At 54.8% G+C, this 25,514-nt stretch overlaps 1 protein-coding gene across 5 annotated transcripts in view; it reads left to right on the forward strand.

The window, feature by feature from the left end:
- The window catches only part of Zfpm1 (zinc finger protein, FOG family member 1), a 58,677-nt gene that overhangs the window by 20,219 nt on the left and 12,944 nt on the right, over positions 1-25,514 (forward strand). For 4 of the 5 annotated variants that reach the window (XM_050165174.1, XM_050165175.1, XM_050165173.1 and 1 more), the window contains exons 2-4: positions 3,597-3,719; positions 6,646-6,795; positions 24,391-24,524. In XM_050165174.1, the coding sequence (XP_050021131.1) occupies positions 3,611-3,719; positions 6,646-6,795; positions 24,391-24,524 (393 nt within the window). In that variant the 5' untranslated portion in view covers positions 3,597-3,610. Of the gene's footprint in view, positions 1-3,596; positions 3,720-6,645; positions 6,796-24,390; positions 24,525-25,514 lie in introns of those variants that run through there. The other variant, XM_050165177.1, reaches the window with a different exon arrangement.

A 25,514-nucleotide genomic window follows, 5' to 3' on the forward strand; every position in this document is an offset into this window, starting at 1 on the left:
CCATTATTTGCCCCCATTCCCATGGCACCCAGTCTGGCTCATATTACATATTCTGTATTACCTCTATATAGATCTAACTCAGCACGAACCCTCTGTGCCTTAGTTTCCCCTTCTGAGGCAGGACTGGAAGATGACCTCACTGGGCTGTCTAAGTGAGAAGGGTTAAGGAAGGACATTTGTGAAGTACTAAGCCAAGGCCCCTTGTGCATGGTTATGCTTAATAACCCTTTCCCCTGCTGGGTCCTTGGTGGCAGTCACCAGTGACAGCTGGTGTTTGTAAAGCACTGGCCCCCAGCACCCTCAGCTGCACTCTGATGGTGCCAGCAAGCTGTCCTGGGAGGCTGCAGCTGTGAGAGTTTCCGTCCAGAGTTGAGGAGACGGCGTAGGCGTACAGAGGTAGCAGCACACAGAGAGGTAGCGTGGCTTGCCCAAGGTCACAGAGCAAGGACACAGTTTTATCTGCCACTCTGCTGGTTGGGGACAATGAGGCTCCCCAGAAGGACCCTAGCAAGGGACATCCTGGGGAGGAACGGTGTCCAGCCATGGTTCACGGATACCCCTGACATATAGGGCCAACGTCCCCCACTTTTCTACTTCCACAGCCCTTGCAGGTCTAGGTGTACCCGAGGGCCCAGTGCCAGCTTAGGCTCCGCTGAAGCCAACGGAGGGCTCAGAAAGCCGTAGCGGCTCCGGGCAGAAGTGCCGCATCTCATCTGTGGGCTTTCTCTGTTTGCCATGGTGATTCTCTCCTGCATTATCATAGCCGTTTTAATTGTTCTGGAAATGGATTAACAACGTCAGAGTAAGCTGCTTGTCATCCTGGCTTCTTTCTCCACGCTCATCCATGAGGCTTTGTGAGGAGCACTTTTGCCTTTGTTCTGTAAATTGAGGAACATCCCAGCTCTAGGCACCTGGGTGCGGGAGGTCTACCTGGGTGGGCACCAGATTGGGCTCCATGACATTACTGGGAAGGGCTGTTTCCGCTTGTGCCCCCTCCTTGGCCCCGCTCAATGCCAGTCCCAGAGTTGCTGAGAGCAGGCTTCATCCCATTGCTAGAGCAGGCAACTGAGACTCCAGGTGCCTTTCAGCCCCTGGAGAGGCATGGAGCCCCTTCAGAGAGACGGGTGCCTGGGCCTAGGCAGGGCAGTCTCCTGTGCGGGGGTGGCTCCACTCAGGGTGGACTTCCACCCTGTTTTCCAACCCTAATTCAAGGTCAAACAGGTCAAGGCATGTGTCTGCCCCTGTGAGCCTTAGCCCTGTTCCTGGGAGGCTGGGTCCAGCGCTAGCACTCACAGGACTGCAGCTAGGAAGCCTATCTCTTCCTGGAACTTGTGATGTCACCCCCATACCCCAGGCTGAAGATGGACTCCCTCCTTTCAGGCCTCAGAGACCAGTGTGGCGGGACTCTGCCTGTTCGTTAGCTTTCACGCCCACCCACTGTACTCTGTTGCAGGTGTGCCCACTTTCTCCCACACACACATCGCCTGGTCTCACCCCTGCACTTGCTCTCATTCCTGGCTTAGGAACCAATATGGTTCTTTGTTTTTTCCTGCCCCCAGAAGCCACAGGCAATGTCATGAGGCCCGTTCATCCTGCATCCTAGAGTGGTGTCTGGCCATGTGAGCAGGATGGCACTGCCCCCAGTAGTGTGGTCTGGATTGCAGCCACCCTAGTCCTTCAGATACAGAATGTCCCCTATCACTTCTGAAAGATCACGCTACAAACCTGGTCCCAGCCTGGCCTCTATTCCATCCTCCTGGGTCCCCATGCCATTGACATGACGAGTACCATAGATCCCACAGTAGCTTTAGTATTGGGTGTGAGCTAACTCGTATTGGTACTGATGGCCCTGCCACTGGCCTGTGGGTCTCCCACAGAACCCCCATGCCTCCTGAAAAGAAGCAGCCCTGAGCCGCTGTTCTGGGGAGCAGCAGGTTTCATTAGCTATGTAAAGCTAGAGGCCCCAAGTGTTAAAGGGGGTGCATCTTAGACCATCCCCCTGCTTGAAGACAGTGGCCTGTCTCTAGAAATGGCTCTGAAGTGGCAAGGACCATTGCTCAGTCAGTAGAGCTCGCTTGTCTGCCATACACAAAGCTCTGGGTTAGATCCCCGCACTGCATATACCAGGCTTGGTGGTGCAGCACTCAGGAGGTAGAGGCAGGAGCCTCTACCACATAGTAAAGTGTTTTCAATCTTCCTAACACTGTGACCCTTTAACACAGTTCCTCATGTTGTGGTGTCCCCCAACCATGAAACTATTTCATTGCTACTTCATAACGGTAATTTTGCTACTGCAGTGAATCATAATGTAAATATCTGTGTTTTCTAATGATCTTAGGCATGACCCCCAAGTTGAGAACTGATGGCATAGTAAGTTCAAGGGCAAACATGGAATACATGAGACCCTGTCTGAAAGACAAAATAAAACCAAAGATGGCCCTTGCATGCCTTCTGTCCCCTCTACCTTAGGGTGTCCTCAGGCCCTCTGACACATGGTTTTGGGGTTATTTTCTCCAATGTCTCAGGCTTCACTGCTCTGAGACTCAAAACCCCTTCAATGCCAGTGGGTGTACCCTAGACACAGGCTCTTCCCCTCCTCAGTGACCACAAAATGACAGGACAGGTGTCTCCTGCAAGCTGTGGCTTAAGAGAATAAGCTGGAGACCAGGCTGAGCAAGAGTTTCAGTTGGGCCTCAGTTCTGTTCCCATCGCTGATACCCTGGGGTGACCTCAGAGGTTGCATCACCCCTGACCTGTGCTTGGTGTCCTCTGGGAGTCATTGTGGAACCATGGGAGCTTATTTCACTCTGCCATCTCCCACTGCATGGTGGATGCCCCCCAAATGGTCTGGAGGGAGGGGAACAGAGGCCCGGTCCCCACTATGAAGGATACCTGTGCCCTGACCCAGTCCAGCAGTCGTGAATCTGCTATCTTTGTGTCCATCATGCTTTTGCCCAGTGTAGTGAGCACAAGAACTCACTGTTGAGGAGCTCTGGACCAAACCCCAAGTGTGCGGTGGCCTGAGAGTCTTCTTGTAGGAGATCATAAGCAAACAGTAGAATGTCTGCTGTGTGAGCCCAAGAGTCTGTGTGTGAGCCCGTGAGTCTGTGTGTGAGCCCATGAGTCTGTGTGTGAGCCCATGAGTTTGTGTGTGAGCCTGTGAGTCTGTGTGTGAGCCCGTGAGTCTGTGTGTGAGCCTGTGAGGCAGGAAGACCTAAAGCATCCATCTGAGCCCCCAAAGGACTCCATTTGGTTTCTATTTTGAGTGTATGGTTGGGAGGGGCTGAGATGCTTGTCTTGATAAGCAGGTATCCATTACCTGAGGACAGACAGACAACATGAAGGACAAGGATAGGAAAAGCACCAAGTGACACCAAAGCTTAGGAATTGTTGCAGGGTAGGGGGTAAACACAGGGTGAAGCTAGCATACTAGATTCCAGGAAACTTACACAGCCTCTGCCTCGGTGAGGGGCTGGCCCTGCCCTCGTCCTGCCCACTCTTCCCAGGCACCAAAACTGAGCCTGTTTGGCCATTAGGAAACCAGGGTAGCCTTATCCAGAAGCACCTCATGATTTCCCTGCGACTCATGTCCACAGGTTCCCTCAGAGATATGGAGGCCGGAGAAGAAACCCAGGCCATGGACATCAGCCCCATGGAGCAGGAGGCTGCATCCCCTGAGGCCCCAGCCATAGAGGATCCCCCAAGCCCACCCAGAGAAGGTGAGTGTGCAGATCAACATCCTCCTAGAGTTCATGGGGGGGCGGGGACAGAGGGCCTCAGAAGGCAGCTGCTGTCCCTAGGACCTGGAGAGAGTCAGGGGAGATGGGTATCTGCTGTGCGTGAGTTGGAGGTCCAGCCTCAGGCTAAGGTGACTGAGGCCTGGGTGGGGAATATCCAGTCCAAGGCTAGACCTCAGGAAAGTCACAGCCACTCACAGCGTGTTTATCCCTGTGAAATGGTGTCCACGGGATTTTCAAGGCTGTGACTTGGGCTCCACATACAACATCAAGCTGCACCCAGGAAGAGCCATGAGGCTCTTCAGAGGCAAAGAACACACTGAATCTGCTGAACTGAAGGATCGAGGCCCAGAGAGGTTAAGAAGCTTGTCTGGGCTCACAGCCCACACTCTGGCCAAGATCTAACCTAGGTCTGGGTTTAGACTCATCCCATTGTCACATTGCCCCTTTTCTTACCCACATGACCTCCTTGGACTCTACTGGGCCTCCTGGTTGCATTTCTGAAGCTGGAGTCGGGCCATGGAAGGAAACCCCGCAGACACCCACACTACCCAGATCCTAGGAGGCCAGTTCAGGCCAGGTGCGGGATATAGGGCAGTGAGACTTCAGATGCCCCTGAAGTCCAGGGAAGAGGGACTTCACAGAGGCAGAGTCCTTGAGAGATCAGCATTTTGCTTGTGTTTTGGAAGCGACTGAGTTCTGGAGAGATGGGAGAGAGGTACTGAGGGATGGATATCTGCATCCTGACTCAGTGTGCTGGGCTCTACCTGGCTGTGAGTCTAAAGCCCTGCCATGTCTGTCTGCAGCTCTGAGCTTCGGGATCACTTCATTCCTTACCCATGAGCCTTTGTTCCACCTGCCTCCCCAAGCTGCAGGTCACACCATTCCACATCTGCTATTCCTTGCAGAGTCTAGACTCTCCCCACCACCACCCCAGTGCCAGAGATTAAACCCAGGGCTTCAAGCATGCTAGGCAAGCACTGTATCATTGAGCCATACCCCATCTTGCCCACCAGCCTCTGATTGGACAATGTAGCTATTGGGTTAGTTGGGAGGATCGTTAACTGGTGACATGACCAGAAGCGAAGGAGAGACCGGTGGTGACCGGAAGCAGAGATCCCCAAGGAGCCACCTGTGCCACATGCAAAGAGGGCTGGTACTCTGACCGTGGTCCCAGCAAGTGTATGGGGGACACAGGACAGAGCAGATGGTACAAGATAGACAACAGCTGAGGGAGGGACGACAACAAAGAAGACAAAAGACCTGGGGAAACGGCTCAGTCAATAACCTGCTTGCCCACAGGCTTGAGGACTCAGCCTCAGCATCTCTAAAATGTAGGTGTGGTGATGCATGCTTCTAATGTCAACACTGCGAAGGTGAGCACGGGTGTGTCCCTTGGGTTCACTAGCCAGGCAGCCTCGCCACATTGGTTGAGTCCTAGGCCAATGGCAGACAATGTCTCAAAAAACAAGAGAGAGAGCTAAAGATCTCCAAGGATGTTCTTTGACCACTGCACATGAAGAGGAGCTCACGCATGTGCAAACACACACACACACACACACACACACACACACAAGGTGATGAGGGATGGACGGTAGAGCAGAACAAGGAGGACTATGAGGAGGAAGGAGGAGGACTCTGATGACAGAACAACAGGGATGACCGGTAATGGCAGAGGAGTCTGGATGGGGAACAAATTCCAAAGAGACCTTCACCACTGGGGGCTCCTCACTGTGCACCCCACCAGTGTATCAGAGTCCCTGACTGAGTGTCTGCAGGCCAAGGACTCTCCCACATCCCTTCTTTGTTCCAGGCCCAGCACCAGCCTGAGGCTCTGGCCCATCCTTGGCAGCAGCCCTGGGGGTCAAGCCCTGACTCCATCACTCTCAGCTCTCCAAGGACACCTGCCCCAGGAGTGAGGTGGCAGGTGCCAGGCCAGTCTCCAGTCAGGAGTTTATTCATCGTTACTGTTTTCTTTGCTTTTGCTGGCATACAGTACTGAGGGGTGAAGCTGTCCATGGCTGGCCCTAGACCACCTCTGAGCCTCCGTTTTTACGGGGTGACCTCCAGAAGAGCAGGTGCCATGCTCGTAGGCTACCGCCTTATCTTGTCCACCATCAGTGCTACCATCAGGAGCTGCACTAAGGCAGCTGTGGCTGAGCTACCAAAGGGCAAGTGGTTGGCGGCTACTGGACTTTGACCCACGGCTTCCCGGGGAGCTGGTCTTTATCTGATTGGGGAGCTGGGGCTGCTGAGAGGGTAGGCGGGTGGGGCCGGGAAGGATCTGGGACAAACAGCCAGGCCTGCACCTGGCACCGGCGGCCGTGATAACGAAGTGATGGGCGCGATAACGAGCAAGAGCATATCTGACGTTCAGGCGGGTCCAGCGCGGCTCCTCGCAGTGGCTGGAGCTCAGATGCCAGCCACTTTGATTTATAGCCAAAAATAATAGGACTTTTATACCACGGGATTGATTTATTTGATGTTAATCACAGCCCTTATCATGGTATTAATAATCTGCTTGTTCCCATGACGTCACCCAGGGGGCTTTACAGGAGCACATCGATCGGGGGCACACTGGTTATCTGGCCCGCCAGGAAGGCAAACATGCCCTTTGGGCTGGAATTGGGAGCAGGGCTGGTGGAGGGATCCAGCTGTTGCAGAGACCAGTGAGCCAGAGGCCACAGACCTAGGCGCACTGGGTGGGCACTGGGCTGTGACAGACAGAAGCGAAAGAATAATTATTACAGCTGTGATCAGCAGGGACTGGGGGCTTTACAAGGCCAAGAGGAAACCTGCTGTGTTAGATAAGGCAGGAGGGCAGGTAACTGTGTGCCCCCTGGCCTCAGTTTCCCTCCTGGTTATAGGCCGTCCCAGCAAGATTGTGACAATGTTTTCCTCTCTGCAGATGTAAGTCCACCCACAGTGCCAGCACCCCCTGAGTCCCCAGAACGTCCTGAAGATATGGGGGTGCAGGAGTTGGAGATGAGGCCCCAGGATGAAGAGAAAGAGGAAAAGGAAGAAGAGGCATCCATGGCCAGTCCCTGGAGTGGGCCAGGTAACCACGCTGACTAGCCCAGTACAACATTGCTATGACCCCAGGGCAGCCTTGTTACAGCCTTCTGGGCCAAGTGGGAACTAGGCTCTCTTGGATTCTGGAGACCACTGGTGCCGTTGGCCCAAGCAATGTGGTCTGAGTTGTCTCCAGAGTACCCACACCCAGAGCTCGTGATGTAGACAGAAGCATTTGGAAGGTTTGGCAGTGAGGACTGAGGAACAGGCCCCTAGAGGGGTATCTAGAGGATGTGGCTGGAGATGCCAGTCTGGTATCTTCCCAACAGCAGACGGTTGGGATGCTAAGCTGGCTAGTGCCCAGGTGGGCTCAGGCTTGTGTGAGAAGGAGAACACCTGCCCTTCCTGGGGGCTGGCCATCTGAGGTTCCTAGTTACCACCTGCCCCATAGGCAGTCAGGCCTGTGCCTTTGCATATCTTTGGGCATGAGTGCGGCTGGTCACATATGAAGCTAGAATTGGCAGCTGCATCTCAGATCTCCCAGGTCCCAGAATGTGGCAGCCATGGTACCCTTGCTCCTGGTAAACAGATACCATGGCCCAGGAGCACAGTGGGGGCATCAGTGATTTCCAGGGTTGAGGACCACCCTGTGCAGGCTAAGTAGGTGAGGTGGGGTAAGTGGTGTGTGTATCAATGAGGGAGGAGTTTGGAGACCCAGCATGTGGGTGAGCAACACATGTGTGCACAGTTACTGAGTCTCAGCTCAGTAACTGTAAATTAGTAAATGTGTGTGAGCATCTAGGTCTTATCACCAGATTCCCATCCGTGGATAGAAGGCATGTCAAGGGTTTTTGCTGAGGGATCAGAGAAGGCTTTGCCAGGGCAGAGACCCTGTTCCTCCCCTGGGGAACTTGGGGTCCAAATTGGAAAACGACAGACTTTTAACTGGACTTTCAACAGAGGGGCAACTGGGTGGGGCCCTGAGGCATCAGAGGAATGCAGGAGTCAATTGGTGATGTCTGCCACCGGTGCTAAGGAAGATGGGTGGCAGGTGTGTGGGGGGGTACCCGATGGAATAACACCCTGAGGCCAGATGGAGAGGGGGTGAACCCAGAAGGCCACAGCCAGAATGGGGGACCCACACCCTGTGTGGAAATTGAATCCATTCACAGAATGTCCCATGACTGGCTCTCCTGGGGCACCCCCCTCTGACACCCCTTAGTACGTGGATGCTTAGCACACCTCTCAGGGCTCTAGATGGGAGAAATGTACGGCAAAGATGGCCTCTCCTTCTGGGGTGCCTGGTGGGTGGGAGTTGGGTACTGACCCAGGGTCCTATCTCAGTTGAGGCCAGTGTCCCCAGATCACAGTACCATGATGGGAGTCATTGTACCTGGTCACGTGATCACATGGGTGCCAGGGCCTTTTCCGCTCACATGCCCAAAGCCATGGAACTGGGCAGAGCCTTGTCTTCAGATTCTAACCAGCCCTAGGCTGACTTAGTTTCTCCTGCTAGAAGGGAGTCCGTAAGTACTGATTCAGCATCAGGAGTGTGCCCCTGTGTGTCCCTGTTCCATGTCCACAAGCATAATGTGGACAATGCCTGCTGGGAGTGGCAGGGATCATGTGTGTCTACAGACTTCAGTGGCCGCTAAGCAGGTAGAAGGCATAGATGGTCCTTCCATCAGCCCCGTGGGGCCAGCACAGTGTCATACCTCCTCAGTGCATAGTCAGAGAGACAGTGCACATCACTGACTGGGAACTGTTCTTGCTGCCGAGGCCCAGATGCCAGGTCATCCACATCAGTGTTGAACATTACTCACCATCCTCGTCCACACAAGTGTTATTACTTCATTTTTTTTTGATGGAGAAGCAAGGCCTTCGCAGTTTGCAGCCTGCCCTGCCCCCTGTGAAGGCTTATGCTCCATGGGCTGTGGTTTGGGGTCAGGGTGCACCCCAGCTTCCCGAGTTATTTGCATCCTCAGGGGCCAGGCGGTACCCTATCGGCTCCCACAGATAGGAATTTCTGTGCAGTGGGCAGCGATGGGGTTGATAAGTGGCCGCTGGCCAACCGCCGTGGTAGCCATTGCCTATCAGCTCCTACACAGGCCGTGCTTATCACCCACTGGGGAAGCTGCTGGAGAGGCCCCGGGGGCTCTTATCTCCAGGGCCGCCCAAGCCTGTGATGGGTTTGTAGGGTTAAGGCTTGAAGGCAGTGCCCAGTCTGGTGACAGACCAAGTGGCCACTTTTGCCTTGTGGGTTGCCTTTGACTCTTTGTGACCTCTGACCTATAGTCCCCATTACCACCACCACCACCATCACCAAACGAACCAACCCAGCCTGTTCCAGAGAGCCTGCCCAAGAGGCGTCTTCCACTGTTCCTCTTTGGAGAGAAGGTGTAGAGCTGGCTTGGACTCCACATCTTCCTCTGGCTCTGTCTGGCTCTACCTGGACCTGAACCCATTCCCATCTGCTCTGACTGAAGTAAGGTGGTCACTGGACCCACGACAGAGCTGACAGTCCAGGGCTGGGATCTCCAGAGGTCTCTGTCCATACTGGATACCATCTGATGTTGCAACTCAGACATGTAAATATCAGGGGCCACCTATCAGATTCCTCTCTTGATAAGACAGGATTTAAACAGGCCCCAGAAAGTGGCTGTCCCGGAGCCTGGTCTTTTTGCTTCTCCACAGCTGGTGTACATACACGAGACAGCTTATCTCCTACGGCCCAGGCCTAGAGCAGATGAAGGGAAGTCCTCCAGGAGGAGCTGAAAATGGCTTGGTGATGAAAGTGTTTGCCACATAACCATGAAGACTGGTGTTTCACATAAATACAAGTTTCACATAAATACTCGTTTTCCCGTCAGACAGAGGATCCCCAGAGCAAGTTAACTAACAGTACTGGCCATTAGTGACCCTCTATCCTCAGGGAATATGGTGGGAGAGTGATCAAGGATGACTCCCAGCAGCATCAGCCTTGGGCCTGCACACACACACACACACAGAGAGAGAGAGAGAGAGAGAGAGAGAGAGAGAGAGAGAGAGAGAGAGAGAGAGAGAAACATATACACATACACATGCACAAGAGAAACAGAAAAAGAAGAAAAAAGACCCTCAAGAAACCCCCATCCCTGGTTTCCGTGCTGCCAGTGACACCCAGGCACAGTCACTTGACTGCTGCAGACCCAGGTATAATTTTACTTCCTCGAGAGCTTTATAAGCACTAGAGTGCAGCCCCAAGGTTGTGCAAACCACCATCCCTGTCGTGATTTCCTATCCTCTCCTGGTTCAGTCACTGCACCTAGCTCCCTCCTGCCCTGCAGCATCCCACGGTCTGGGTAGTGCACAGCGGTGTTTTGGTCCACTGTCAGGAGCTCTGTGTCTTGCCCTTGCCACTCAGTTCTTCATGAGCCCAGCTTTACTAAATGTCTCTGGGTGGGCTGCCAACCTCCAGACCTCAGTTTCCTATTCTGTACAATGGCTTTGGGGAGAGTCGTTGTGCCCCTCCAGCTTGTCACCTACTAGGCAGTGTGGTTTCCCTCTCACAGGGTGCAGGCAGGTTCAGAAACCCCTCCAGCAGCTGGTTTTGCATTACCTGTGCACCTGAGCAACACAATGGGCAATGTCTTGTTGCAGATCTGATGGCCACACACTGGCCAGAGTCCGGCTTTGCACTGACCCCACAGTGTGGTCTCAGCACCCTCTTCTGGGCAGTGGGGATGGTGTAGTCGTGTGTAGAGTATAAAACCCAAGGAAAATGCCAGGAAAGTGCCTTCAGAGCACATGAGATAAAAGTGTACGTGCACACAACAGGGAAGCCCTGTTCTCAGTGCTCAGAACAAACCAGATGATGCTGTGTAGAATGAGAGCGACCTCGATGGTCCTTCTAAGGCACGCTGCGTCTTGCTGTCTGAGGGGTTTGTAGATGCCGGAGAGGGGAGCTTACAAGAAAAGAATGGTCATGCAAAGTCCCAGAGAGCTTGGAGCCTTGGCAGTCCATGAGCCAAGGGAGAGTGGAGTCAGAGGGGCTGCAGCCAGGGCCCTGTAGATTTGGGCCTGAGCCCAGCAGGTGAGGGGAAAAACAGAGGATTGGAGCTGGAGGGCTTGCATGGCCCCTGAGGCATAGCAGGGACACACCCTGGGTCTCACAAGGCCACAGGTCACACTGTGGACCCGGAGCTCTGGGAAGTTGTGTACAGGGCTCAGGATACCCTTGTTGAGACCCAGCCCTGGCTTCCTGTGGTCCTTAGCTGAGTTCTAACTGGGAAGAAGGACAGAAAGTGAGAGAGTCTGAGTTGTCATCTTCAAGATGACTTTGATTGCAGGAGTGACGGCTGTTTCCAATCCAGCTATGCAGATGGCTTGAAAGTAGATCTCTGACCTTGCACAGCTGCCTTACTGTGGAATGTGGGGACCTGTCCCCAGTGCCTGGCGCCCCTCAGTGCCACAACTCCTGTCACCTTCCCTTCAATTCAGGAGGACTTGGCTTTCAGACACGCCAGCCCTGTCGGCTGCACATCCCTCCCCCCATGGTCCATCAGCATAGTCTTAAGCAAGTGGCAGAAGAGCAGAAATAAACAGACTCAGACCGCTGTCAGTCAGGTAGCATGCTGTGGGGTCTTCTAAGGATTCCTCCAGGGCTGGCCTCAGCAAGGGAATCAATAGCCCATCTAGTTCCTTCCACAAAACTCCACAGAACTGGGGGGATCTGGGACACAGAGGGACCATGGCCCTCCCAGGCCCCCCAAGGCTGCACGCATGTCGTCAATATTACCAGCTGTGTGAGGTCTGCCTGTGCCCGCAGAGTGGAGCTCCGCCTGGGAGGCCAGGGCAGGTACCAGGATGGGAGGCAAACTGAGTCACTATGGGGGCCCCAAACCATTGCCTTGGGTGTGCTGTCCTGTAATGTGAGTGGAGAGGCCCAGCGCTGTCAGTGTGAGTGCAGCCATAGCTAGCAGCGGGGGGCAGGAGTCACCAGGACTTCAGTGGTGGCTCTTCTGCCCTGTGAGTGTCTTGGGCCTGGAACTTATTCTGGTCACTGAAGTTTAAGAGCAGGGTCCAGAGGCAGAGCCTGAGATTGAGGCAGACGGTAAAGGGAAGGGCAAGAGGACCTCAGGGTGACTTGGAAAGGCACACTGGCACCATGTGAACACGCTAGGTGACCCAGGAGCGCCCCTTCAGCCATCCCCAGGCTGGAAACCCCTGGAGGTAAAGGAGAGGCAACAGGAGAACCAGCCACCTGAGCTCCTCCAGGCTCATCTGCCTGAGTCCATGCAAGGATACACATTGGGCTGGGCCCCTGCCTGATCTTCTGGGAAGGTCTTTAGGGAGAAACAGGCCAGCAGGGGTGAGGGCCAGGGACGGAGAGAAAAGCAGGTAGCCATGGGAGCAGGGCAGCTTCCCCATCCAAGGTCAAGGTGCTAGGTCAAGGTCTGGCAGCATCCTGAGGCCCAGGGAAGATGTGGAAGAGAGCGCTGGCTGGGAATGATGCAGCTCCCAGTGTTCAGGCTCATGCACTTTAGAAAAGGGGGTGACTGTAGAATTCTTACTGGAGCATGTGGCCCTTGGGGAGGGCTAAGACCTGTAAACCCACCCCAGGCTCCAGAGATAAAGTTGAGCAGGAAAAGGGGGTCCTGTGGTCTCTTACAGCTGAGAGCTAGGAGCTTTGGCTGACCCCACAGTCCTGGCCTGAGGAAGCCCAACTGGGTGCTAAGGCCCCAGAGCCAGGCTGCCCAACTAGGGCAGAGTGTGAAGGGAAGAGAAACCAGAAAGGACTTTGTCTCTTCCACCCAGGAGTTTCTTGGAGCCCAGAACTCTTTCCAGGAGCTGCTTTGAATTGAGTGAGAGCCAGTCAGCCCATCCCAGCTCCTGGAGGCAGGGCCAGGAAGGCGGGCCATGTTCCAGGCCAGCGTGTCCCTGAGCAGTGTCAGTCAGCAAAAGGGGTGCCTGAGTGTCAAGGCCAAGTGGGGGAGCAGATGGTAGCACTAGAGAAGGACGAAGGACCCTGTCTAGAAGATGATGACTGAAAGGCAAATTAGGGGGAGGGAGCTATTCAGACAAGGAGCTGGAATATGCAGTGAGGCTTTGGGGGCATGGCATGATGGAGCCTTAGGGCTAGGGTGGGCATGGGGGGAGAGCGCTGGGCACAGACGGGTCAGGGTTCTGAGCCATAATCTTTGAGGGCAGCCCTCGCAGCCTTGTCTTGTCGTGGTGCTAGGGTTGGAATCCCAACCCTCAAACGCACTAGGAAAGCACTCCACCCCTGAGCCACACCCAATCCCCAAATTCTTGGCTACACAGTGGAGATGCTGAAAGACATTGGGAGGTATTTGATCAGCTGCTGGGGAAACTAGATCAGAGTTAAAGCATCCCACAGTCTCGGGGTGGAAGGGGCTGCTGCTAGGGCCACAGGAGGTGTTGTTGGTCATTTCCTGCTGGAGGCCCCAGCCAGATCTCCTGCCTAGGGTCCCAGGGAAGCAGGCGACTAGGACCCCTCCCTCTCATGGAGCAGTAGCTTGTTATCTAGACTGTGTCCGGCTAACTAATCTCGCAGGCCCGGGGTTTCTGTGTGAACCTCAAGGCCTGTTATCTGGCGGCTGAGGCAGGACGGCTCGTCCTGACGGACAGCCTGGGAGATGAGCCGATAGCTGGCCATGCTCCCCTCCCCACGGCTAACTAGCTGGCATGTGTGGGTGGGAAAAAAATCATTCCAGCTATTTTGTGTTATCATGGGGCCTGGCGTGGAGGGTGATAGCCTATTTGTCTTAGATTAGCCTGCGGGGGAGGGGGCACTGGTAGATGACAGGGGTCACTCTGGGGTCAGCTTCAGAGACCAGTCCAGCAGCTCAGAGCCCCTTTGAAGACTGTTCTTCTGAGACTCCAGGGTTGCCGAGCAATCTGAAGCTAGGATGAAAAGACCTAAGGAAACTGTATCTTTACAGTCAGGCATATTCTTCCTGAATCGTCACTGAGTTCCTCTGGGGCTGGAAAGACACAGGGAGGACCCTGCCCTTCTGGGATTTATTGGAGACACTACCACCCCAGACATGATTCTAGATGGTGTCAGAATGGGACTTTCTGAGCCATTATATATATCATCACCCGCCCAGGAATAGTGTGTTGGGGCAGAAGCCACAGTGAAAGGCCTGAACTGAATGTACACATCTAGACCTAAATGCAGGGTGAGGAAAAAGGAAGCTCAGAGGTAGAGGAGTCCATCGAGGAAGGACTGTGGTAAGTAGGTGATTATCCTGGAAACAGGGTTCAGAGGTCATAGCCTGGGTCAGCTTGGGCCGTGGGAGCATGGCTGACAGATGGAGATGGACACAGACACACACCCCACCCCAGCTGCCTGCTGGCCCTGCCCACATGAGTCCTGGGCTAGCCTTGGCTCCGATTCCACCTTGATAACTTCTGAGGCACTGGGTCCTAGAAACCGCAGAGGAGGGGGGCTGTCACTAGCAGGACTACACAGGTGACCCATCACTGCCCTCCTCCCCGTGCTGGCTCCCACTCCCTCCTTGCTTCTCATACATTGAGCATTGGGTTCTTGCCAGCCTGTTACAAATCTCAGGATTAAGGACTCCTCTGAGCAGCAACTAGAGTGGCAGAAATGTGTCTGAGACGTGGGGGTAGGGATTGGCTAGGAACCCCAGGGTCCGGACTCTTACAGTGCTCTTTCTGAGACCTGATGAATGGCCCCCAAGGCACAGCTGGTGGACTGGCATCAGGAGCAGTAGGGTTCGAAGCGTGCAGGAAGGTCTGCTCTAGGAGCAGATTCCACTGGTGTAAAGAGAACTCCAAAAAGACTTCAGCAGAAACTAGAGTACACTATTCAGGCAGCAGGAGCCACTGTGGTACCCCGTTACAGATGTAGAAACTGAGGCAGATGAGCAAGTTGGACAGTTCTGGAGACAACTGAACAGGCCTACCTCTTAGGAGTGTCTACCTACCGTGACATCTCAGCTCAAGGGCATCTCAGTGGACACTGTAGGCAGAGGGTAAGTGGACAGACAACAGGACATCCAGTGGGAAATGCAGATGGAGCCCTAGAAGGGGCCCCAGGCCAGGCTGGCCACCGCATTTGTCCTACTGACCTCACCCGCTTCCGGGACCCGCTGTTCGTGGCCAGGGCAAGCTATCTCGGTGGCGGCACTAATCAAGTCGCTTCCTTCTCCGCCCTCCCACCAGCTTCCTGCCCAGCTAGCAGCCCCACAGCTGGCCTAGACATCAGCAAGGGAGTCCTAGCCTTGCCAGGGGAGCTTCCACCACTGCCTTCCAGCAGTTTCCCACCTGTCCCCTCCCCGGTTGTAAGGTCTATATGTCATTTTAACCCTGAGAGTCATGGCCTCTTCAGAATGGTGGCCTCAGGTCTGCCTTGAGCCCCACAAAGGATGGGCTGCTCTTGATGAGCCGTGTGTGTGGTAGGGGACAGCTGTTGTTACTGGTGCCACCTGTGTGGTCACTGCTGCTGTCTGAGTTCCAGTGTTGGTACTGTCTTCAGCACTGCCTCTGGCTTACTGGCCACGGGCACCGTCACTGGCAAATCGCTCCTGCCAGCACCATCATCACGGTAGTAAGACCCAACGCCAACTGCCAGTCTCTTCTCTAACTGTCCTGCCCAGTCCTGGCCAGAGCTACAGCTGCACCAGCTGTTTCTATCATGACCACGAGTATCTAATAGAAATAAGACAGGGGCGTGAGGTGACCTTGGGTCCTCCCGTTTTTTACGGGTAGCAGGGATGGCCTCCTCCAGAAAGCTGTCCTTTCTCACTGGGATGTGGAGAGGGTGACTAGGGTAAGGCAGAGAAGCAGAAGTGGGGCAAAGTTGTGCTTCCCTATACCCACGACTGGGATCCACACAGGTCCAGGGTCCACAGTACTGTGACCCATGGCTACTGGGACATGTTACCTCCCCTCTCTCTCACCCTGCCCTAGAAGGGAAACTGAGGCAGCATCACTGCCTTCATATGAGCAGCATTTATGAGACACGCCCCATGAGACCCAACATGCTGCCAAAGCTTACCCAGACCCAGGATGGGAGCCAGGAAGCAACCCCCACCCACTCCCTGCCAGCCCTATGACATACCGCTGCTCTTTGAGAGGCACCCCTTCCCCATAGCCACGATGGCTCCTTATTTATTTATTTATTTATTTATTTATTTATTTATTTATTACCCTTCTATTGCTGTGCGTAACTTTTTATTTCCTCACTGCATTTTTTCCATTATGGAGGCGGTGGACGCAGCTGATAAGATCGGTCCCCAGAGATGGGACAAAGGGGCCGCCGTCGGCTCGAGGGCTGGTCATATCCTGCACGCAAGGGCCCAGCGCGGCCTGAGATGAGGCGAGATGCTATCATATCTTATTGTGTCTCATGGGGGCCCTGCCCACCCGGCCCTGCCCCCAGCTGGGTTATCCAGGTCCCCTGGAATCACCATATGCCTTGGATTTGTCCTTCAATCCCCTGAGCTTCTGTGCCCCCCAACCCCCACAATATGACTGGTCTGGGTGCGTTGGATCCCTTTGCTGCCCAAGCAGGGACTTGATGGAGCCCTGGGCATTTATCCAGAATGACCATGAGTGTGAACTGAAGGGCAACGAGAATGGCCATTGTAGTGAAGCCAGAGAACATTTTGACCTTTAAAAAAAAATCTCTACAAGAGCCGGGCAATAGTGGTGAGCGCCTTTAATCCCAGCCCTTGGGAGGCAGAGGCAGGTGGATCTCTGAGTTCTAGGACAGCCAGGGCTACACAGAAACCCTGTATTGGAGTAAAATTATACAAGAGAGTGGGAATCATTCTGAGAGATGCAGACTCCCTGGAAATGCTGTAGGAAGTCCCTGAACCTGTCAGGCTTGTCACAGCTCCATGCCGCTTACATGGAGCCAGCAAGCTGCATACTGTCCCCCCCCCCCACCTTTGGCTAGTTCTGCCCAAATTCTCCCTGCCCCTAGGCCTACCCTGCAGACTCGCTGCATTCTAGATCACATGCAGAAAGTGGAATGGTGGGACAGGGCAATGTGCCCCCAGGACAAGTGCCCCAGGACCACAAGCTGCAAGGCCTAGCCTGACTCCAGGGTCTGCAGGGAGCGGCAGCAGATGTGGGGATCTAGGGCAGGTCCAGCCTGCTAAGTGCTCCCCTTTTCTGAACCCACAGCAGCCCCTGCTCACACCATGTCATCCCATCCTCTTCCCTTTTCCAGTCAGGAAGCTTAAAGAAGGACAGAGCCAGGTCAGAGGCTTGGGTTTGAACTCTCAGTGCCCCAATATGACCCCTGGCCTCAAGTTCAAGATAAAGCTGACAGAGGCCTTGAAGGCCAAGGCTACTGCAGATGGCTCTTCTGAGAGGAGATACTAAAAAGCCCTTAAACCTCCTTGTCTCCCAACTTCTACAGTATCTGACCCACCCCGGGGCCAAGGCCTAACACCCAGAGCGACTGCGACCCTATAGTCAAGGCCTCAGTTTCCCCACTTGGGTATACCTCCTTCATAGGAGCCTCTGCTCTGTGTGCAGAGGGTCAGCAGGTGCTCAGGCCCTGAAAGACGAATGTACTCCAGGTGGTGGCTGCATCCCGACTTGCTGGCCTTCCCAGCACCTGCCTGGCTCTCAGCTGTTGGCCCCAAGATGTGAGTGCCTGTAGGCAAGGTGGACAGCTGTCACTCCAGGTCAGAAAGGACTCACCTTCCCACCTTGGCAATAGCAGCCACTTTCCAGACCTTCACATGCCCTCAGATCCACCCTTCTGACCACTTAGACCAGAAACCTGTGGCACCAGGAGGCACAGGACAAAAAACAAGGTGGGTGGGTACACTGAGCTGAAGCCAGGCTCTGGGCAAGGACCAGAGTGTCCAGGCCATCACAAGTAGACAGGGAGATGTGAGGCCTCTAGGCTGATGGGGCTTCCTGTCCTCATCCTGGGGGAAGACGGGGGGGGGGGGGGGGGGGGGGCGGGGGGGGGGGGGGGGGGGGGGGGGGGGGGGGGGGGGGGGGAAGGGAACATCCAGCATGGAGCTCTTAAAGAAGCCTAGTAAAGACATATCTGTGCTTCAGAGCAACCTGGAAGCCATGACTTGCAGCCTCCTCAGGCATGTGGGGTAGGTAGGAAAGAGCCCCTCACCTGGGTGTGGCACACAAGCCACTAAGGGATCTGTTGACACAGGCCACGGCTGCCATGGTACTTCTACTTGTCTGGCTGCTGTGGCTGTTCTGAAGAGACGAAGGTAGTGCCCCTCTCCAAGGAGTCCTGTCTTTGGGTTCAGTAGGGGGTGATCAGAGCTAGAAGCCTGGCTCTGAGCCATACTGGGACCTAGGAAGAGCAAGTCACCTTCCTCTGGGCACTGTCCAGGAGGAAAGCATCCCTTGCTCGGTTACACCTATAGATGTACCGTCAGTGAGAGCCAACCCTTCCCCAGAACAAGCTTGGTTACCCCAGGTTCTGAGAGGCCGCCACAGATCCCAGGAAGGAAAAACCCCACCCTGCAGAACCTGCTCTTCCCAGGTGAACCCAGATCTGCCATTAGCAAGGGCCAGGGTTCAGCCGATAAAGGCTAGCTGTTGCTCCATGTCAAAAAATCAATACTCAACAAGCACAGTCCCAAAGACCAGGGAGGCGCCATGGGCTAGCTGCAAGGGGCAGGGCTTCAGCACTCTGGACCAGCCCTCCCACCCAGCACCAGTGATTGGGGTTCCCAGTGGCACCAGACCCTAGGCCATGTTGACTACGCACACATACCTCACCCTGCACCTTTTCCTAGCCAGCAAGCTTGAGACTGGCCTTTTCCTCCCCAGGGCCACCAGAGTGGCGGCTGGACCCGAGGAAGAGGTAGGTTGGCAGGCAAAAAAAAGTTCCCAGAAGTAGAGAACAGAAGCAGCGGTGCTCTCCCGCCCCCCTGGGACCAGCTGCTCCTCCTCCCAGGCACAATACCCTCCTGGGTCTGGGACACATGATGCCTGGAATATCCCTGAGGGCTCACAATCTAGGGACCTAGACACCTATTTCCTCTGAGGTGTGAGTCACTGTGAACAGGTGGGGATGGGGATGGGCGCAGAGAGGAATACAGCATGAGGCTTCCTGGGATCCTGGTGCAGCACCCCATGGACCAGCCCACCCTGAGCTGTTGTGGACAGCTCTCCACCAGTGTGGCCCAGTACTGTCTTTTGCTGCCATCCCAAGGGTGGACATAGGTTCAGAGCAGAACTGCTTTCTGGTATGAGTGGGTCACATCCTTACCGGACTTGAACCCAGCATTCTGGTGACCGACCCCCAGTCATCCCAGCCTGGCCAGAAATACTAAATGCTGTCAGAAATCAGACTTTAACAAAGCCAGCTGACCAATTCCCATTTCCCTGGTAGCTGGCAGCTCCAGGCGCCTGCGAGGTCAGAACCTGCCTCCTGAAGGGCAGGGCAGAGAGCCTCCCATTTCCCATGGAGCTCATCCCAGCCTGCTGTGCCTCCATTTCTGAAGGTGTGCTCAAGCTTGTGTCGATGGTGTCTGTTGCTCTGCATCTTTCCTGGTTGGTGCCATCACCTCCCTCTGTAGAACACCTGACAGAATCCTTCCATCTTGGCTGTGCCAGTGGCCACAGGTTTGATGTTCCCTGCAAGTGAGCACTGAGGCCCTGCTGGGCTTTCAGGATCATTTTCTGCCTTTATTGCTGCTCACACGCCTATCTGTAAATGGGAACTCTTGTGAACAAGGTTGGCATACCCAGCTGCCTGACACAGGGGATTTGCTGTGAGTAAACCAGCACCACCTGAGTTGGGGTCATGAGTTTGGGGTCAGAGGTTACTGGCTAAACTCTCCTTAATAGCCATGTAACCTCAGGAAAGCCCCTTGACCTCTTCAGACTTGTTTTCAATACCTTCCCCTCCCCCCCACCTCCCCCCCCCTCTCCGCCATCTTCTCTAAACATTGTTTAGCAGACAGAGAATTTGAGGCCTCAGCAACCAAGCCAGGGCAGGCAGGCATAACACATAGGCCCCTTTTTACAGCCGGATTTGCCTTTCAGTGTGACTTGGTCCAGAGAACATGTTCCCACCCCTCCTTCATCGGCTGTGTGACTCTGGGGAATCACCTGATCTTTCTGGGCCTTGGTTTTAGCGTGAGCAGATGTCCCCTGAGCCAGACAGTTTGCCTACCCTGTTCTATATTCATGTCTGCAGAACCTTCTAGATGTCGCCAGACTGGGGCTTCCCTCCCTCCCCGCTCATGCCTTTTTCTTTCCTTTACTATGACTTTTATCAAAAGCAAACAGGGCGATTCTTGTGATAGGGGCCGCTCCCCAGCTGCCCTGTAGGAGCCACAGGGCGGGTTGGAGGGAACGATGGGCTGATTAGATAAAGTAGGTACTGGTGGTGAGCTGGTGGGCACCCACATACCAACCACAGACTCCACAGGGCATGGTGGGGGTTTTGGGTGGTTGGTTTGGTGCTCCAGAAGCCCTGGCCATTGACACAAGGTCTGGCCCCATTTGGGGTGAAAGAACCCTCTTGCTGACTCTCCAGAACAGCACAGCACAGCCTCCTAGATGGGGCCATACTCACACGGGAAAACTGGGGTGACTCGGGGTCTCATTAGAGGGCACTCTGAGGTCAGGATTAAAGCGTGACCGTACTTGGGCCAGGCGGTGGTGGCCTTTAATCCCAGCACTTGAGAGACAGAAGCAGGTGGATCTCTGTGAGTCTGAGGCCAGCCTGGTCTACAAAGTGAGTTCCAGGACAGCCAGGACTGTTACACGGAGAAACCCTGTCTCAAAAAAAAAAAAAAAAAAGAGTGACCATGCTTGGGGAGCCAGAAGGATGGTTCCGTGGTTGAGAGCACTTGTTGCTCTTTCAGGGATCCAGGTTTGGCTTCCAGCGCTCTTGTCAGGGGGACTCCAACTCCAAGGGACTCTGACGCCCTCTTCTGGTCTATGTGAGCCTAGATATACACATGGCATACCTACACACAGACACACACACACACACACTATAAATAAAACATTAAAAAAAAAAAGGAATGGCCACACTTGGAGTTGTGACCTTGGAGAATTTGCATAAGGTCTCTGGGCCTAAAGAGGAGGCCAGTGCCAGTACTGGTGGTTCTGTGCATGCTCTTAAGGGAAGCCACTTAGATTTCAAGGCAGAGCTGGAACCCAGGGGCCTCAAGCCAAGTCTGAAGAGCTCCCGGGCCAAGGGCAGCACCTGAGACTGGTCTCAACACTGTCATAAACATGGCCCCTTAGCCTTACAGACCCAGACTCTCCCTCCCCCTGCCCAGTTTTTCAAGACAGTGTTTTTCTGTGCAGTCCTAGCTGTCCTGAAACTAGCTCTGTAGACTAGGCTGAACTCACAGAGATCCACCTGCCTCTGCCTCTCAAGTGCTAGCCAGGCACAGGCTCTTGAGGATGTCGTGTGAGCACTCCTTCAACAACACAGAAAACTGAGGCTCCAGCAGGACAGGAACACAGCCACTAGGGCAGTGTCAAGATTTGGCCTTGTTGGTTTGAACACAGTTCTGCCACCCAGGGCACCCCAACAATAGCCAGATCCACCCCCACCCCCAGGCAGGCTCCAGCTGAGGAGGTGGATCCTGGGGTGGGAGGGCGAGCGCCCTGAGGGCTGTGCATGACTAGCATTGCAAACAGAGAAAAATGCATTAGGTTCCTCGAAGATGGTTCTGGGAAATGCAGTTAAGTCTTAGCACGTGTTCTAGAAGCAATGTGTACAGTTGTTTACCTGAATAAATTAGCCCTTGACCCAGTGCTGGGCCCGGAGTTACAGCCAGGTTCTTGTCAAGAGTCCACCAGAGAGCATTTGAGAAACTGAAACCAGGTCCAGACTATTTCAGCCCTGGAAGACGCCAACTGCTCCTTCCTCTGTCACCCTTCAAAAGAGTAGTGAGGTTGTGTGGCGACTCTGACTGTGCACATTGCAGCTGGCTGTTGACCCTCTTTGAGCCTCCCAGGTACGCCAGGAGGAACCCCATAAGTCATATCTGGTGTTGGGCTATGGCCCAGAGGAAGAGACCAAGGTTCATGTTAGGACTGCAGGCTTTAAGAGACAAAAGGCACCTTCCCATTCTCCAGCTGAGGGAGCAGGTGGCCAAGGCCTGAACCAGGCTGGAACCCATCATAACAGTCCACCATAGGAGCTGCCTGTGCCCATGAGGGCATTGGAACAGCACCCTGTTCCTAGAATCCCCAGGCTAGAAGCTGTGGCCCCAGTCCCTGCCCCCTGATACCTCTTAAGGCTCTGACAGTGAACATGTGCCACAAACCCAGAGACGAGATCATGACCACATGGTCTCCTGTCACCACTGTGGAGCTCCAGGTTTTCTAGAAAACTCTCTGTCCAGCCCTCACCTGCCAGGTCTCCCAGCGTGCCATTCCATCCCTAAGCCCGGGCTTGCTTTCTTGCACTCAGTCTCAGAGTCCTCAGAAAAGGACAACTTCTTCAACCCCGCTTTTCTGGTCCTGTTTGACTTGCTAGGTAAGCATCTCTGCTAGGTGCTAGCTTAGTTTTGGACCACAACGGGTTGGGGCAGGAGCTAGGTTTTCTATGAAACTGAATGTTGAACGCACCAGAGCTGCTGTGCACAGTGGCTCAGGTCACCCTGTACAAGCTGCTGGAGTGGGCCTAGGATGAGGCCAGCTGCCCCCCCCCCCCACCTATCTGCCTCAGAAAGTAGCCTCAGACTGGCTGACCTGGATCCTGGACCAGAGAGGTGTGTTACCATAGTGATTGTTGTACATCCCCACCTCTCCTAGGCCTTTCCCAGTCCCTGAGCACAGAGTGGTAGTGCTGTCCCCCTGGGAGAGGGGCCACAGCCCTTATCAGCAACCAGTCCTCTCTGGTAGTGCGTGATACCCAGAGGATGGGTTGGCTGCCGTGGGAAATGCCAGCCATGTTCTTATCTGGAAGGCAGAGCCATGGCCGTGAACTCTGATTAGGGTGCAGGGCCGTTTGCCGGTGGGTGAGTAAGGGGGTGGCACCGACTGCCTCCTTCCCCATGAGGGCTGGAGGCAAGTTAGAGCCTGGAGCTGTCCAAGAGGGCCTGGCCCCCACAGGTAGCAGCACGGATGGCAGTGGCTGTGGGACTGTCCATGCCACACCCTCAGGGTGACCTGCATCAACAGCCTCCCTACCTTGTGCCCAGTTTGTGAGGACACAGCCTCAGACGAAGGTGTCCCCATCTCCTGAGGAATGTTCTAGACACAAAAGAGAAGTCATGTGGGGGCAGATGACTTATCTGTCTCAAGATCCAGGTACACCCTTCTCAGGATAGAGCTTCTCTGTCCCCTTCCTGACACCCTAGGTGGGATGCTGGGTGGCCAAGCTTTAAACACAGACTCTTAAAGGAACTCTCTACTAATCCCATTTCTGTCCTGAGGACCATTATGTGGGGACCAAAGGCATAAGCACCCAGAACAGGGGAAGCTGGCGGGTCACTGTCACAGCAACAGGTTTGGATACTGACACCTGCTGCCAGCAGTGGGCCTCTCAGGGCCTCAGTTTCATCATCCACCCTGGAAATAAATGTCACAGGAGCTGGTCTCTGCATCCCTCCTGGGACAGTGCTGCCCAGGCCTTGTCCCTGCTCCTGTAGATGGCATTGACCCTCCTGATGTCAGCTTTGCCCCTGTGGGGCAAGAGAAGGTGAGGGAGAGGGAGCCAGTAGGACAGCCTTGCACCAGGACAGTATCCTGGGTGAGCTGCCGAGGGCTGGTTGCTTTTATGAAGGGTAGAGCCTGCCTTCTGGCCCCTCAACCCCTCTCCCACTCCCAGGCTGATAAAGGGGTGCGGGGTTCCTTGGCCTCCAGCCCTGGTCCACTGCCATCTTATCAGCCCCGGGGAAGACAAAGGCCCAGTTACAGCTCTCCACGGGGCCTCCTGGCGTATTTACACCTTATCTCCACCATTAGCTGGCCAGTTATCTGATGATCGTGCCCATTAAGGCCACAGCCTGCCTGATGGGGCTCCAGGAAGTGGGGCCGCCACAGCACTCTGGCCAGGGGACCAGGTCAGGCCATGTGAGGTCGCCACAGGCTGGCAGCCTAGGTAGCAGGTGGACAGGGCAGAGGGTGTGTGGCCTGGGGAAGTACCACCCTTTGAGGGAATGACCATGCTCCCGCCTCATTTAAAGAAACAGAGGCTCAGCTAGGGCAGGTGGCTGGCCAGGTGTCCATGTGTCCCACAGCTAATACCAATTAGTATAACCAAGGGTTTCCTTGTCCCAGCCTGCAGGCTATGATCCATCAGAAGTTCTAGAAGCCTCATGTGCCATGCCCTCTGGCCTCTGTATTCTCCATCTGCCTTTCTTAAAGACAGGCTTTTATTTAGAACCACCTGCTAATCCTGGGTGATCTTATCTCATCTTTAATTTAGTCACACCTGCGGACCTTTTTCCACATGCAAGGGACAATCCCCTTTATAGGTGATGTCTTGTGAAGGGTCCCCATCAGGCCTCGGGCACAAGGTTCTGCATGTAGTGTGTGGCCTACCTGTCCACCCCTCAGTGGTGTTTCTGCAACCCAACGTGTCCTCAAAAAGGACAAAGGTCTGGCCCTAGGACCAGACCAGGAGTAGGAGCTATGGGACAGAAGTGGGCTGGGGGGTCACCAAGCAGCCACCTCACCCCGCCATGTTTCCCTTCAGAGGAGCTGGAGCTGGCACTGCAGGACGGGCAGAGGTGTGTGCGGGCCCGACTGAGCCTCACTGAGGGCCTGTCCTGGGGCCCATTCCAAGGGAGCATCCAGACCACAGCCTTATCCCCTGAGCAGGAAGAACCGGTAAGGAGCTGAACCCTGACTAGCCAACCAAATCTCTCACCTTTACCCAATGGGGAACTTTGGTGGAACCCAAAGAGTCGTGGGTAAAAGGGAGGGATTTCCTGGGAGGACTCTGAAGGGCATGATACTGGGCTTTGAGGGTTCCAGGGTGACTTCCTAGAGAAATGGAACCCAGCAGAGAAAAGGAAGGGGGTCCAAAAGGAGTGAGCAGCAAGGTTGGGAGGGAAAGGTGGCGGGGGATGGGACGGGCAGCAGCTAAGGTAAGAAGTTGCTTCTGACCCAGGAACAGGTGCTGGCGTGGGCGTGGCTTTCCGGCCCTGGCTCAGCTGGCTCCCTATAGCAGCCCTGCCTAGGCAGATATTTCCTAAGGCAGTCTCCTTCCCGCCACACAACTGCATTGCCGTTTGTCTTGGACTTGCTTCTGAGAGGGCTTCTGTTATGGCAAGTCAGCCTGGCTTCCTCCTGCTGGGATGCGTGGGTTCCTTTTGAAATCATTTCAGATGGAAAAGGACACTAGGACACAGAGGTCTGAGTACAGACATGGGGCAGCGACATAGACAGCTGATGGGCAGGAACCGGAGGGGCTTGTGCAATGTCCCACAACTCCGAGGCTAGCCCTGTTAAGCCTAGGATGAGGTGTCTCTATGTGGTGTAGGCCGTGCTTCCTGACGTGGCATTTGGGTGTGGCTTGACCCCAGATATTCACTGGCCGACCAGTGCCACACAATGCTGGATTCCTTAGTCTGGACGGCCTCCTTAGTGCCCTTTGCAGGTGAGGCAGGGACTGCGAGCTGTCCTTCCCCTGCATCTGGAGGCCAGGATGCTGCACACACACGTGGACCCACACTCTCTCCTTCAGAAACGTCACGAAAGCACAGACTGCTGGCACAGTGTCCATCGGCAGGTGGGGACCAGCAGACAGGTCCCTGGCACGGACCACCCCTCACAGCCCTTTCTGCACCAGCCATATGTCGTGACTCAGAATCTCTG

The sequence above is a fragment of the Alexandromys fortis genome, unplaced genomic scaffold, assembly GCF_014885135.2.
Source record: "Alexandromys fortis isolate MF-2015 unplaced genomic scaffold, M_Fortis_MF-2015_v1.1 scaffold_165, whole genome shotgun sequence".
Classification (NCBI taxonomy): domain Eukaryota; kingdom Metazoa; phylum Chordata; class Mammalia; order Rodentia; family Cricetidae; genus Alexandromys; species Alexandromys fortis.